Source organism: Tamandua tetradactyla, chromosome 6 (genome assembly GCF_023851605.1).
Source record: "Tamandua tetradactyla isolate mTamTet1 chromosome 6, mTamTet1.pri, whole genome shotgun sequence".
Lineage (NCBI taxonomy): Eukaryota > Metazoa > Chordata > Mammalia > Pilosa > Myrmecophagidae > Tamandua > Tamandua tetradactyla.
This window is the reverse complement of record NC_135332.1, coordinates 57,750,376-57,766,125: the sequence shown is the minus strand read 5'-3', so window position 1 is coordinate 57,766,125 and position 15,750 is coordinate 57,750,376. Positions and strand designations below refer to the sequence as shown.

At 42.2% G+C, this 15,750-nt stretch overlaps 1 protein-coding gene across 3 annotated transcripts in view; it reads left to right on the top strand.

Moving 5' to 3' along the window:
- The window catches only part of ITGAE (integrin subunit alpha E), an 86,832-nt gene that overhangs the window by 52,960 nt on the left and 18,122 nt on the right, over window positions 1-15,750 (top strand). For all 3 annotated transcript variants that reach the window (XM_077165572.1, XM_077165573.1, XM_077165574.1), the window contains 9 exons: window positions 311-441; window positions 1,877-2,007; window positions 3,407-3,570; window positions 4,710-4,838; window positions 9,271-9,344; window positions 12,228-12,360; window positions 14,023-14,121; window positions 14,634-14,713; window positions 15,552-15,629. In XM_077165572.1, the coding sequence (XP_077021687.1) occupies window positions 311-441; window positions 1,877-2,007; window positions 3,407-3,570; window positions 4,710-4,838; window positions 9,271-9,344; window positions 12,228-12,360; window positions 14,023-14,121; window positions 14,634-14,713; window positions 15,552-15,629 (1,019 nt within the window). The remainder of the gene's footprint in view (window positions 1-310; window positions 442-1,876; window positions 2,008-3,406; window positions 3,571-4,709; window positions 4,839-9,270; window positions 9,345-12,227; window positions 12,361-14,022; window positions 14,122-14,633; window positions 14,714-15,551; window positions 15,630-15,750) is intronic.

Here is a 15,750-nt window from a genome sequence, read left to right as displayed (position 1 = left end):
ATGTTCTGCTCATCTGTTGACAAGGTAGATAAAAGGAGCATCAGACACAAGGTTTTCACAATCACACAGTCACATTGTGAAAGCTGTATCATTATACAATCATCTTCAAGAAACATCCGCCCTCCTTTTTGCCTGTCAATTCCTACCTGCCTTTGCAGACTCCTTCCAGTGTACTTCCTGCAGGAAGCCTTGCCCTTCTCTCTCCTCTTGCTAGATTGAGGGCTCCTTGGGGTGGGGTCTGTGCCTCATCAGGCTGATTTGAATAGGCCTGAACGGTTCTTTTCCTCCCCTTATTTCTTCCTACCCCTAGCGGATCAGAGCCTCAGCGGTGGCCCCAGGACTCCACTACTTCGGCACGTCTGTGGCTGGTGGCTTAGATTTCAGTGGCGATAGCCTTGCTGACATCACCGTGGGCGCTCTGGGTCGAGCAGCTGTGCTCCGGTAGGGGTCTGCCCTGCCTTCTAGGGTCCCAGGCCCTGGCCTCACTTGTTTCCCTGCCATAAATATTTCCCTTTTTGATGGGAGGGAGTAAGTGCAGTGACTAGGGGCACAGGTTCTAGAGTTTGCCCATCTGGAATTGAACCTAGCCTTCATGCAACAGTGTGCCCTTAGGCAGGTTATTTAACTTTTCTAAGTCCTAAATTTCTCATCTATAAATGAAAATAATAATAACACCTACCTCCCAGGTTTAAATGAGGGACTGTAATCAAAGTACTTAACATTTGTGATGAATAAGAAGATGATGATGAATTTAAGGGCTTCTGAGCTCCATCCCTAAGTGAATTATCAAATCCTGTGGCTATAGTGGCTATGAATATGCTGCACGGATCCCCTTTCTGCTTTGTCCTCACCACTCATCTCCAGACTTGGCTGTCTACTCAACACCCCTCTTCGCTGTTACTCACAGGTCTCTCCAAGTTAACATGTCTAAATTGGAGCTCTGTTTTCACCCACCCCTCTTTTTCCAACCTGGTCTTCTCCCAGTCTTCCCAACTCAGCAAATGATATCACCACCCACCCAAAGGTTCAGGGCAAAAACCTAGGAGGCATCCTGGATTTCTCTTTTTCCTGCCCTCAGGCACAAGAAGGTTTAATTGACTCTACTTCTAAAATACTTATAAATCCACCCTCTCCTCTCCATCTCTACTGCTATTTTGCAATACAAGACACCATCGACTCTCACCTGGACCACTGCCATGGCATTCTTCCCTGTTTCCACTCCCTGTGGTCTAGTTTCCAGACAGCAGCCAGATCCCTTTACTCTGCTACTTAGAACTCCTCGGTGGCTCCCACTTGGAGTGAAACCTGCAGAGTATATAGGTTCTCTATGGCCTGGTCCCTGCCACCCCTCTGCTCTCATCTCCTGTTAAATTACTAATTTATTACTAATTAGATAAATTAGTAATTTATCTCACTAATTATGCTCCAGTCAGGCTCAAACAACCAGGTTCATTCCTGCCACAGGCCCTTTGCACTATCTGTTCTTTCTGTCTAGGATGTTCTTCCTCCAGCTCTTTACATGGTTCTCTCTTTCTTGTGAACAGATCTCAACTCAATTGCCTTGTCAGTCAGGCCTTCTCTGACCACCCAATCTAAATAGCCCCCAAGTCTCTATTACCTTATCCTATTTTATTTTTATCATTGCATTACCACTGTACAGTATTTTCCTCGCTTATTTACTTATTTACCTGTTGTCTACTTTTTCACTAGAGCAGGGACCTTGTCTATTCCCTACCAAATCCTGAGAACTCGAACAGCATTTAGCATGTTGGAGATGTTTAATAAATGTTCATTGGATGAATGAAAGCATCAGCCAAGCACTGAGTGAGAAGCCCTATGGTCACTTCTCATGGTGCTATTTGCTGTCTTGTTTTAGCTCAAGACCTGTGGTTTACATGAAGGTGTCCATGACCTTCACCCCCACAGTACTGCCCATTGGCTTCAACAACAGTGTGAATGCTCGTTTGTGCTTTGAAGTCAGCTCTGCCACCCCAGCTGCTGAGACAGGTAACAGGCAGTCTAGCTGACCTGCTGCAGGGTTATTGTCATCTCTAGGTGGGTTATATAAGGGGAAGAGATAGAGGGCTTTGTGGGTGTGGTGTGCATCTGGTGGTAGGGTTGTTGGTGGTGTAAAGTCCCTAGGCTTGAAATCCCTCTGTTAGAGCTAAGCTGTATTAGGAGCCTTTAAATATGAACTGTCCCAGAAAACAGTGGTCTGATGTTGAGTTCACACGCTGAAAGGGTTTATCTGATCCTGTTGGGAAGAGGGAAATTGGGTCCCTTCCTCCGGGCTTAAGGGTTGATTTTCTGAAAGAAGAAGATTCAGAAGAAAGGCAGCTGTTCCTCCATCTCTCCGGAACTGTGCCCTAGTGTGTATACATGTGTGCTCAGGGGCTCCTGAGAAGCACCTAGGCCAGAGACGGGGCATGAGAGCCTGGGATCCTGTCTGTACACTCTATTTTCTCCTCTCTTTCTTGACCTTCCTGTTTCCTGTTACCCCCTTCCTCTTTCTCTCTGATTCACATCCTCTTCCTTCCCCTCTTCACCACATCTCCCAGGTCCCTATGGGAATTGGATAAGCTTCTGGAAACTTGGTCTTCCTTCACATTCCCTTATCTGACCCTCATTGAGGACTGTTTCCTGAGGCAAAAGTAGGTATGGCTTTCTTGGCCCAACTAATTACTGGCAGCCTAAGAGCTCGCCTCCAGATAATCAATCCCTCATCTACAGTCCCCAAGGGTTCATCTGTCAATGGTAATCTCTGAGGTGTCTCTTCTTTTCATAGCTCAGAGAGCCCTCTTCTGGGGATGGGTGGCTTTGTCTCAGAAGGAGACCATTCTTGAATCTATTGTAGAAAATGACAGGCCAAGCCATTCCAGTTGTATAGGCTGCAAGATTTAAGGTACAGTGCCTGAATGGCATCTGCTGAGTAGCTATGTGATGCTGGGCAGGTGTCTTTCCCTCTTTGGGCCCCAGTTTATTTTCTGAACAGTAAGAGAGTTGGCTTAACTAATCTCCAAGGTGCTTCCAGCTCTTCTGTCCTTAGGTTTTGCACTGTGGTTTCCCTTTCCGTTGTCTGTATTTTTCTTCTTTCTTCTTGATTTCTTCCCCATTGTCAGCCTCCTCCCTGAACCCTCCTTCCATAAGAAAGGTGGCCTCAGCCTTGGGAATATGCTGGTCTGGGTTTGAGGCTGATGCACTGAGGGTCCCCAGCTAAGGGCCAGCAGACCATGAGAAAATTTCCCTTGAAATGAAAAAGAAACTCAGGAGTTCAGCTTCTGAGAAATGTCTGCCTAGGACACCATCCGGGAGGGGCCCAGAGGGAAATCTCGAGGAAGTTGGGAGCCCCTCTGTTGCCGGCCTGCTAATCCCGGCCTCATCGGGAATGTCTGGTCTTCATTCCCAGGCCTCAGAGAGACATTGCTCAACTTCACAGTGGACATGGATGTGAAAAAGCAGAGGAAAAGGCTGCAGTGTTCAAACATGAAAACTTGTCTGAACTACTTGAAGGAGTGGAACAATGGGTCATGTCTTTGTGAGAATCTCTTGCTCATCCCCACAGAGGGAGAGGTTAGTGGAGGGGTTTAGAAGAGAGTCCATATGCATCTATGTTATTGAGAGAAGTTTGAGGTACTTGCAATGAAGGATACAGATCCATGTATACAAATAAGTCAATTAAAATAATAATTGATCTAGAACCCACCTAATGGCTTAAGAAATGGAGATGAGTTGCTAGAAATCCAAATTGAAAAAACCCTCTGAAATTGAACTATTTATCTTGGAGCTTCCTAGAAACCTGGACAAAAAGGGAAATGCTCACATTGCAAGGAGTAATGGTTGTCTCTCTCCCGAGTATCTAACCTCACCTGACAATAAGGACCCTTTTAGGAATCAGCATCAGAAAAAAAAACTGGAGCGAATGAAAGATAGAAATGACAATTTTTTTTTAGAAAGATTTACTCTAGGCAGTTACCCAAAGACATAAAAAAATGTTTTTGTCAAGGTTCAGAGACTGACAGGACCTAGAACTTTGGACTGTATAAATTATTTATTCCAATAAACAAACTCATGAATTATGCTTCTGGCTAGACATCTGTTCCCAAGACAGTTGTTAATTGGATTAGGAAGGTTTCTGGCTAATCTATAAGCCTTCCTTAAATAAAAGCCCAACTGTAATTTTCCACCAAGGATTCATACTCACTTATGTACATATGCTCAAAGCTCTTTTCATGGCAGAAATGGTTGTTTAAACAAAGAATGGCAAATGGAAGCATAACACATGACTTGACATTTCTATCTGGGTACAAGCCTTAAGGCGGAGTGACCACCTCATCTCTGGTTTTAACCTCTCTAATGCATCTTCCATGCTGCTTTGTAAAACACATACGTGACCATGTCTCTTTCCTTCAGTGGCTCCCATTTGCACTCTGAATGAAGTCCAAGCCAGCTCTTAACTTCTGATGATTGCAGTGGGAGCCATAGAGAAGTTATGAGTTGCAAGGCCATAGACAGATCAAAGAAAATTTTTCGAAAGCTCTCAGCAGCTTGGTCAAAGGAAGTTTTCTCTCAGCCTGGCTTATCTGGAAGATTCTTAGGACTTCCAACCCATCTCTTTCATTGTTCATTTCTTATTATGACTACATCAAAATTAAAAGCATTTTCCTTGTCATCTTCTGCCCCGCACTCAACCTGTGCCCTGCCTATTGCAGCTCTGTGAGGAGGACTGCTTCTCCAACATCAGCATCAATGTCAGCTACCAACTCCAGACCCTCACTGGCCGCAGGGACCATCCCCACCCCATCCTGGACAACTACACTGAACCCTCTGCCATCTTCCAGGTGACTCTGTCCACAACTAGGACCTCATCCCCCAAAAAGGACCTGCTCCCCTGACTTCAAAGAATGTTAGAGTTGTGGGGGCGTTCACGCAGTAATTAGGCCCATCCCTGTACTAATGGGGAAATTGAGTCCCTGAGAAGGTGTTAACTTGCCCAGGTCTCCTCTGGGTGACACAGGTCTCCAAGCCACCCCCCCCATCCCCACCCACTGGTGCCAAATCCTTTATGTTCACAAAAAGTGCTTGTTACATATTTAATGAAGCACGTGAACGTGGGGCTCTCACTTGGGAAGGGTCTCTGATGGCATTGTGGGGAGGGTCCTGTGTGGCTGCAGAGAGGAAGCCTTTTGGTGTGCTTGCCCTTCCCAGGCCCTGCCCAAGGCCTTTGGATTGAATGTCTGGCCCCGCCAACCTTCCTCCTAACCTTTCCTCCTGGTGCCCGTCCATGCAGTGAAGAAGGCAGACAGTGCCATGGGAAACGTTTTTTCATGACAAAGGAAAATCAGGAGGGAAGGAAACAGGTTCCTGATCCTCTGATTTTACTCCTACCCAGACCCTGGCCTCCAGGCTATTCTGTCATTCTCCATTTAGTCTTATAGAGTGACAACATGAGCCTTAAAAAGTAATCATCTCAGTCAACAAAATGAATTAAGTCTCAAAAAAATAAGTAAAAGTAGTTCCTGCTGGCACAGGAAAGCTTCACGTGACATAAAGTATATTTCAGGGTACTCATAGAACCCTCATGACTGTCCCATATATTTACAATAATGCTCTATATTAATTTGAATTATATAAACTATTAGCATCAGTTTGGGTCGATACCAAGATGCCAATCACCAGTAGTAAATAAAATAGGAGAATAACATAATCAGGGAGACTATTCTGCTGCTCATCTGCCTAGGAAGAAAGAGGATCAGCCTTCCTGGGAGCAAATATTGTCCTCTTAATTTTTTAAGTGAAGAAATTTTACTTTCTTTTTTAAAAATATTTTTATTGACAAAACAATGTATAAACACAAACATTCTTAACATATGAACATTCCATACTTGATGTACCATCAATGCTTCACAATATCATCACATCGTTGTATATTCAACACCATGATAATTTCTTAGAACATTTGCATCAATTCAGAAAAAGAAATAAAAAGAAAAAAGAAAAAACTCATACATACCATACCTCTTACCCGTCCCTCTCATTGACCACTAGAATTTCCATCTACCCAATATATTTTAACCTTTTGTTCCCCCTATTTTTTCCCTATACCCCTTACCACTCCGTTTCATTGATCACTAGTATTTCAATCTACTCAATTTATTTTAACATTTGTTCCCTCTATCATTTGTTTATTTTTTATCCATTATTTTTAGTCATCTGTCCATACCATAGATAAAAGGAACATCAGACACAAGGTTTTCACAATCACACAGTCACATTGTGAAAGCTATATTTATACAATCATCTTCAAGAAACATGGCTACTGGAACACAGCTCTACAGTTTCAGGCACTTCCCTCTAGCCACTCTAATACACCTTAAACTAAAAAGGTGATATCTATATAACATGTAAGAATAACCTCCAGGATAACCTCTTGACTCTGTTTGAAATCTCTTTAGCCACTGAAACTTTATCTTGTCTCATTTCTCTCTTCTCCCTTTTGGTTGAGAAGGTTTTCTCAATCTCTTGATGCTGAGTCCCAGCTTATTCTAAGATTTCTGACCCATATTGCCAGGGAAAGAGTGCATTATTTTTAAAGAAGTTTAGGGACAGCAAGTTAGATTGTTAAAAAATAGAACTAATATAATAAAGTTTTTGTGATACATAGATTATCACTTATTATGTATATTTTGTTTTTAAATGCTTTTTATTTTGAAAGATTTGACTTACCAAAACAAGAGTAGTTCAAAGAATTCCCATGTACTTTCTTTTTTGGTATGGGCAGGCACCGGGAATTAAACCCAGGTCACCAGCATGGTAGGTGAGAGTTGTGCCGCTGAGCCCCCGCCGCACCGCCCTCCCATGTACTTTTTTTTTTGTAAAATACCAAAAAACACCAAACAAACGCAAACATTCCTATTTTGATCATTCCATTCTACATATATAATCATTCACAATATCATCACATAGTTGCATATTCATCATCATCCCATGTACTTTTTTTTGTTTTTGCATTTAAAGATGAGATTTTATAGTCATGAAAAGTAAACTTATTGAGCTCAGGAAAGAAATAGAAACTGCAGAGACAAATGCCACATTAAAAAGAACAATGTATATTATTTAAAAACATTGTTGAATCTGAAAAGAAAAAACAGAACAGAAAACAATATTTAAAGTTTCAATTATATAAATATTTATGTCTACAATTTCAAAGGGCATGACTTGCCCCAGGGAAAAATGTGATACAAAACACTCTGTGCAAGAATATAATCCCATGTACTTTTTAATCCAAATTCCCCAATGTTAACATTTTACCATATATGCTTCATCATTCTCTCTGTCTCTTTCTATCTCTCTCTCTCACACACACACACACACACATTATTTCTGAGACATTTGAGATTAAATTGCCAATATGATACTTCTTTACCCCCAATACTTCTGTATGTATTTCCTAAAACACACGAACATTCTCTGACATAACCGCAGTACAATGATCAAAATAAGGAAATTCGTATTCATAAAATACTATTATCTACTCTACAGGCCTTAACGACATTTCTCCAGTTGGCCTTTTAATGTCCTTTATAGCAAAAGAAAAAAAATCAAGTCTGGGATCATTCATTGCATTTTGTTGTAATTTATTTTTAGTGTCCTTTAATCTGGACAAGTTCTTCAGTCTTTTTTTGTCTTTAATGACCTCAAAATTTTTGGAGGGCACAGGCCAGTTATTTTGTAGAATGTTCTTCAATTTGGGATTGTCTGCTATTTTTTCATGATTAGATTTAGATTACAAATTTTGGCAGGAATATCACAGAAGTGATGTTGTATTCTCAGTGCATGATATTAAGAGGCATATCATGTTGATTTATCCTATTAAGGATGATATTTTCTTTTATAATTAATATCTTATGGGGAGACGCTTTGAGACTATTTACATATCCTGTTTAACATCTGTACATGATTCTTACCTTAATTGTAACTATGATGGTTTGGCAAAGACATTTTTTCTTTATGGACCAAATGCTAATTCATTTCATGGAAATGAAACTATCCATGGATTTAAGATAACTGAAAATAATTCCCAGAATTCCAAGGATGGTTTATTAGTCTCCTTAAAATTTTTAAGATAGAAATAGAGGACAAAATTAAACCTCCTTATACCTTTAAGATAGCTTCAAAAGCTATGGACAGTTTGCCATATTGAATTGCCCATGTTGAAATCTGTCAAGAAGTCAAGAAGAATGCAAAGCAGCATTCTTTAATACAAACCTAAAACCTAGGCAAAGACATTTTTGAAAATTATTCTACCTATAAAATGGGTGAGGAGAAATTATCTGGTGTTAGGCATTTAGATGTTTGCAGAGAATGAATTCGAGCTGGGAGCTTAGGTGGTTGAAACCTGCTCTCTGTCACTGGGGTTGGATCAATGAGAGTAGACTACTTGGCTATATTAAAAACAAAATAAAACAAAAAGCCTGCATAAAGAACTGTTGCCCCAGTCACATGGAGCTCTAGATTTTGACTTCGGTAAATTGCATTTCCCTTCTCCAAGAAGTAGGAAGTCTCCTTCTTAGCTCTGGGCTCCTGTTCCAGCCCCAGCCCATGGTAGCAGTTTTTGCATAAAGCTGCTAAAGTGATCACTGCCCACTGGGGAGCTAAAGGCAGAGGTTTTCCAGTTAAGGAGTTATGTTTCCTTCATAATAGATAGTAGACCCTGCTTCTATTGCAATTTTGGTTTTTCAACCTGGATAGCATATTGTGGACCACATATAACTGAATTAGTTGGTTTGTTGTAGTGTAGGCAAGATGGCAAGAGAAATATTTAACCTACGGAGAAGACTAGCCTGGTAGCAGAGGACCTGGCAGGACTGCACCTTGGCAATGTTCAGTTAGATAGTTCTCGTTCCTGCCTGTACTTGAAAGGACTGAAGAAGCTTTGTTTCACGTGGTTTTTCCTTCCATTTTGTTCACGGTAGTGAGTTATGAGTGTCATTGCTTAATTCATGTGATGTGAATGTGATGAGGACTCCTCCATTGCATGGTCACCCATCTTTGTCCTTGGCCAGAGGCCCGACTCACGGTGTGCCTATGTCGAAGGATTAAGCTCATCTCCTACCCCTGACGGTCTTCATAGGGTGGATGAAGGGATGTTACAGTCAAAACTCCACAGACCCAGCCTGTCAGCTTTACTTTCGAGTGAGCAGGGCAGGCAAGTCGTCTGGAGAAGATGGTGGGGTTCCTGGGCTGATTCTGCCCTTCTTTGTCTGGTTGTAGCTGCCCTATGAGAAGGCCTGCAATAATAAGCTGTTTTGTGTCGCTGAGTTACACCTGGTCACCGCCATCTCAGAGTGAGTCGATCCAGTCCTTGTGGTTTTTGCAATTAACTTCCTCTTGAAGGCTTCCCTAGGCAAACTCCTTATCAGGATTAACTGCTTTCCTCCTCCCCCTTTCCTTCATTGCCCACAAATGGGTTTTGCATCTATTTCTTTATTGCATCCTCAGCCACCCTATGAGGAAGGCAATACAGATTTGTAATCCCATTTTATAGATGAGGACACAGGCTCAGGAGTTGAGGGTCCTGCATGAGGTCACAGTGGCCGTTTGGTGAACTTGAACCCAGGTCTCTTAACATCTTGGACAATTTGTTTTCATGACTCAGAGACCCTCACTCCCAGGACTACTTCAATTAGGGATAATGTCTTCCCTGGCTCACCTCTTGGCCAAATTAACTAATTCATCAAATATTTATTGAACATTTACCCTGTACCTGGTGAAAACCACTGAAAAAATCGCTGCCCACCTGATACTTTTGGGGAAAAGAGAGCTAAGTATATATATAATATATTTTGATGAGGTGTACTATGGAGAAAAAATAACGCAAGGAGGGTGGGAGTGAGTGCTGGATGGGGGTAGAATTGCAATTTTTAACAAAGTGGTCAGGGAAGGGCTCCCTGAAAAGGTGACATTTGGCCAGCACAAAGGGAGGTGGGGTAACAAGCTATTTGGGTATCTGAGGGAAGAACTACGGCAAATACCCTGAGATATGGGACCTTGCCTGGCGAGGGTACTAATGTGTGAGAGTGGAGTGAAGGAGGGGAAGTAGTGGGAAAATAGGTCAGAGAGGTATGGGGCCAGGGGAAGCATCATTTAGGGCTCCATAGGCCCTACATAAGGGCTTTTACTGTGAGCTGGGAAGCCAGGAGGGACATGATCTTGCATTTTAACAGGCTCACTCTTGCTGCTGAGTTGAGAGTAGCTGGTAGGAGCAAACAGATAATAAGGAGCTATCATAATAACTCAGTGAGAGATGATGGTGGCTGGGGCCAGGGTGGTATAATGAAGGTGGTTATATTTTGAAGTTAGAGCTCACAGGATGTGCTGACAGGTTTGCTGTGGGGAAGAAGAAAGTTGTACAATATCTTTAGAGGCTTCAACTTAAGCAACTAAAGCTGCACTGTCCAATACAGTAGCCACTAGCCACATTTGGCTATTTAACTGTAAATTAATTAAAATTAAATATAGTTAAAAATGTAGTTTCTCAATTGCGCTGGCCACATTTCAGCTGCATTAACCACATATAGTTAGTGGTATCAGACAGCAAAGATATAGAACATTTTAGTCATTACAAAAGGTTCTATTGGGCTACTGAATTCTTGGCTGATGGATTTGGCAGTGACTGAACTGGGGAAGCCTTGGGAAGAATGGTTTCGGGAGGCAGGGCGGGGAGGGAGCGATCCTGTGTTTGATTTTGCATATGTGGTGGCCTTATAGTGCCCTCTCTGGCTACCAGTGGTGTGTGGGTAACATGATACTGATGACCCTCAGAGTTCTGGTGGGCCTCCTCAAACACATGTACAGGAATTGGGGTTCAGATGTGGATGGCTTGGCCCTACCCATCCCAATCACTGGGGACCCAATTAAGTCATTAGAGTGTTTTGGAATCCAGCCTAACAAGCAGATGCTGCTGTTTCCAGCAGGGAATTTCACTGGAGCCAAGAATTACCCTCCAGCCATCTCCTTGGGGGAGTAGACGCAGTACTGCGGCTTACCCTACAGCACCACCTAGTGTACCTCCTGCAGGCAGCTCGCATCAGGTTCCGGGCTGAACTTGTCTTCTACCACCTGGTCCCCTTGCTGTGTTCACTTCCTCAGTGAATACCACCTCTCGGTGACCCAAGTTGGAAACTCGGGAGTCATCTTGATTCCTCTCTCTTTTTCTCTCTGCTCACAGTATGGCCTGACCAATCTCTGGTGTCTACTCCTTGTCTCCATCCCCCCATACTACTGTGCTATTTCAGGCGCGTGTCATCTCTCTGATATAACTGGTTTCTACCTCCTGTCTCTCTCCAATCAATCTATCCTCTTCTCAGCTGCCAGAGTGATTAAAAAAAAAACAAAAAAACACGTCTCATTACTCCCCAGAGCTGCAGATTAATTACATATTTGGGCATTTAAAGGTTAAAAAGTTGTCTTTGCATTGTTAATGTGTTTTTCTGTACGCATCAACTGCTGATACTGGCTCTGCCAGTACATCAACTGTCTGAAGGAAGCGCTTCCATATCCTCAGGTCTTCTCTTCTCTAGCCTGATCAGATCCATACCTGAGGTGAAAGCCTTTAAATTGGAAGGACTTAATGATCTTGTGAATCACTAAGGAAAGCCAAGGCCAAAAACCATGAAGAAAGGTGTTACTGAGGGCAGCGGTGTCTGTCTTCTGCAGCACTGAGCTCCAGCGCAGAGCAGAGAACCTGGCACATAGAAAGTATTCAATCAATATCCTCCAAGTGGATGGATTTGCCTAGGGTCATCGTGAATTAGTGGAGGAAACAGGATTTGGTCCCAATATTCCCAGTTTCCTGCTTGGGCTGTAGAATCCAGGCAAATTGGTTTAGCCTCTCTAGTTTCTGTTTTCCTCCTCTTTAACATAGAATCACAATAACTGTACTATTTCATAGGGTTATTATGAGGATTATTGAGCATGCAAAGTATTTAGCGCAGTCCCTGGCATATGGACTATTTAAACACTAAATAAATGGTAGCCGTTATTATCATCTCACACAGTAACAGAAGATGGGCTGCAGTCCTGGTGTTTATGTTGAGGGAAAGATGGACTAGGCAAATGTATCCTTAGACAATTTACCTGAGAAGTGATTAAGTGCTGTTATATTGCTTCCAGGTTTTGTGTATTAATTAAACTGATTACATTTTAATCTATTTTTACACCCTGTACAGGCAGGAATTGGTGGTGGGTCTCACAAAGGAGTTGACTTTGAACATTAGTGTAACTAACTCTGGAGAAGATTCCTACATGACAAACATGGTTTTGACATACCCCAGAAACTTACAGTTTAAGAGGATACAAAAGGTAACTATGAGAGTAACTTTGAAACCTGTCACTCATGCTTTTCTTTTACTGCATGCCTGCTTTTTAAATTAAAAAAAATTTTTATGGTACCCTCTTAACCTGGTTTCCTTACCTCCAACCTCATGCTGATCCATCCAATGAATGTTTATTAGCTAGATAAATCCCTTCTAATCCATCCATATGCCATGGATCCAATCATGCCATTCTCTGCCTCAAAACCCTTTAATGGCACTCCTTTGCTGCACAGTCACTCCTCCCTGGCTACAGCCTTTCTTTTTTTTCTTTAAACACATTTTTATTGTGATAACATATATACAATATACATTTTCACATTTTAGGTTACTTTCAAGTATACAATTCAGTATACTTGAACGTAATAATTACATTCACAGTGTTGTGCCACCATCACCACCATCCATTACCAAAACTTTTTTCATCACCCCAAAAAACTCTGTACCCATTAAGCATCAACTCCCCATTCCCCACCACAACCCTGAAAACCTACTTTGTCTCCATGAATTCTGCCACCCTTCTTAACCAGGATTCTGAGAGATAAATAAGCCTTAATGCTCTATGCACTGAGAAGTAAAAATTAGGTTGGTCTGGGAAAATAAAACCCTGCCCTCCCATTTATTAGGTGGGGATCACAGAGGCACAAAGCCAGCAGTAAAGATAATATGAATCAATATTTCTTCCAAGAACATGCTGCAGCTGGAAAGTATCATAACACTGAGAAGTTTTGTTCTCTAAAATCATAGGTTTCCACTTCACTGTTTGAAGTTATATCAGTAATTATGAAATGATCTCACTCTTGCCTGAAGAATTTAAGTCACTTTGAAAAAGAGAAGCAGTCTAAATTTCCAACCAAGTTACAGAGTTTCAGATAAAGATTTCCACACCTATCTTAACACTATAGTTTCTGAGGACATGGTCCTTGCATCAGTTCACAATCCAGATCTGATTTCCTACAGCCCTAGTCTGCTTTGAGCCTTTCATTTAAATTTCACCTGAGTTCCCCCTTTCCCATAATTCTTTAATAATTCTTTCATTTGGTAAGACTCACTACTTACCACGGTGGGTGGCAAGTTAATAAACCTGACTTTGCTCAACTACATTTTAGTGATGGTAATTGGGCTAGGACAGCATCCATTATCTGCAAAGAATTAGCAGACCTGTGCAACTAGAATGAGTCTAGTTATTTACCATCTTTGGGAGGATTAAGAAAATAGCTATTCAAATCATTTTATGTGTTCTGTGGTGCAGATGAAGAGCCATGGCTGAGAAAGGCTGCATGGCCATGCCTGGGCTCCTGCTGGTCCACTCAGCCCATCTCAGTATGTTCAGTTTGCATTGGTCCAAATCCCAGTTCAAATTCTCCTTCCCCACGAAGACTTTACAGATTCCTACTAGTTGAAATTAATTTGTTTTTTCACTGGTATTCTCTGTATCTCTCACAAAGCCACTCTTTAGGACTCGTATTTAAATTCCTCAGCGGTCTACCACTAAACTCTCCTTCTCTATTTGTAAGGGAGGCATCGAGTCTGTTCCCATCTCCTGGCAGGATGCCTGGCATGTAGAGAATCTGTGGGTGTTTACGGAATTGGTATGAGGGAACTGCTCCTTTTTTTGCCCTTCAACAACAGTCTTTTTCTGTGTTAAAAGCCTCCTTCTCTAGACATTCAGTGTGATGATGACTCTAAGTCGACTGCTTCTATGCTCATGAACTGCAAGATTGGTCACCCCGTATTCAAGAGGTTGTCTGTGAGTCTGCTTTTATTGGTTGACTTTTCTCATTACCCTGGAATTGGTGTCTTCTACATTTTGTCTCACCTGAATCTCTCAGTGTGTTCTCCTCGCTTCCATTTACTGTATAGTCAATCCATAGCAGTGCTTAGAACTGATAAGTTTGCCTGAAAGTAGCATTGGTGAGGTGGGAGGGAGTTTCCCAGTATACAGCCATAGACAAACTGTTGGTTCGCCCTAGTCAGGCAGGGGTTGTACGGAAGGAACATTAAATTAAAAGTCTTTATTTTATATATTAAAAGTCCTGAGATGAGTTCCTGATCTGCTATTGGGTAGATCTGCTGCTGGGCACAAATATTGCCACCTGCCCTGACACTGAGCAGCTCATATAGATATGGAAATGTGCTATGCTACACAAATATGAAGAGCTATGATGTTTCTTAAGTCTGCTTAGTGATTAAAAAGCAATCTGAACTGGAAGTGGCATAAAGAAGAATCAAAAGACCATTTTCTTGTCCCCTTCAAAATAGGCCAACTTTTCAGTAGTTTGGCAGCTAGAGGAGAATGCCTTTCCAAGCAGGACAGCAGACATCACTGTGAAGATCACCAAGTAAGTACTGCCTGCATTATAGCAGACTTGGTCTGTGACCCTGGAAGAAATCTGACCCCCTCACTGCCTGGGAAGGAAGGAATGGACAGAAGACACCTGTTGTGACTTGGTTTCCCCTTCTTATTATCAAAGATATTTTGAATTTTCCTTTCTTCACACCCAAAGTAATTATATGGTATAATCTAGAATGAGCCCCTTGGGTTGGGAGACTAGCTTTCTAATGCTGGCTCATTTACTTCACAGTAGCTTTGTCATCTACAAAGCCTCTGCGTTTGGGGATGGGTTGGCTATGGTGTTGGGAAGTGATTCTCCAATGGGGGCTACTCTGCCTCCCAGAGGCGATTTCTGGAGACATTTTTGATTGTCACAACTGGGGGTGGGGGAACGGTTTTGTGTGCTCTAGGCACCTAGTGGGTAGAGGCCAGGGATGCTACCTAACATCCTGTAATGCACAGGACACACTCCTACAACCGAGTTACCTGGCCCCAAATGATGTCAGTAGAGCCAAAGGTGAGAAAATCTGGTTAAATCAATATTTCTCCAAGTGTTATTTTTCAGTTCTCCCTCCCAGCATCAGAATCACCAAAGGAGCTTGTTAAAATGCAGGTTTCTCAGCCCCAGCCAGAGTAACTGAATCAGCCAAGGGGGATTGGCATGGGATCACCCAATGCCAAGAATCTGCATTTTTAACAAATTTTCTAGTTAATTCTTCTGCATACTAATTGCTTATCTCTGAGACTTTTCTTATCTGACCTCTGATGATCCTGAGAAGGCAAGGTACAGAAGCAGCTGTTACCGTACAAAGGGATACTGGGAACTGACACTCTTTATTTTCTAGTTCCAATGAAAAAAGGTCTTTGGTCAAAGAGACTCACAGCCTTCAAGTCAGGCATGTCTTCCGTGCAGGTCTTACCAAGTAAGTAACTCTACGGGGCCAAAACATCAGTGTTATTTATCATGCCTGGGGGACAGCTTCAGGCATTCTCCTCTTATGGATATAACTGTTCAGGGTGGATGTGGACATTGCCCTTCCTTGA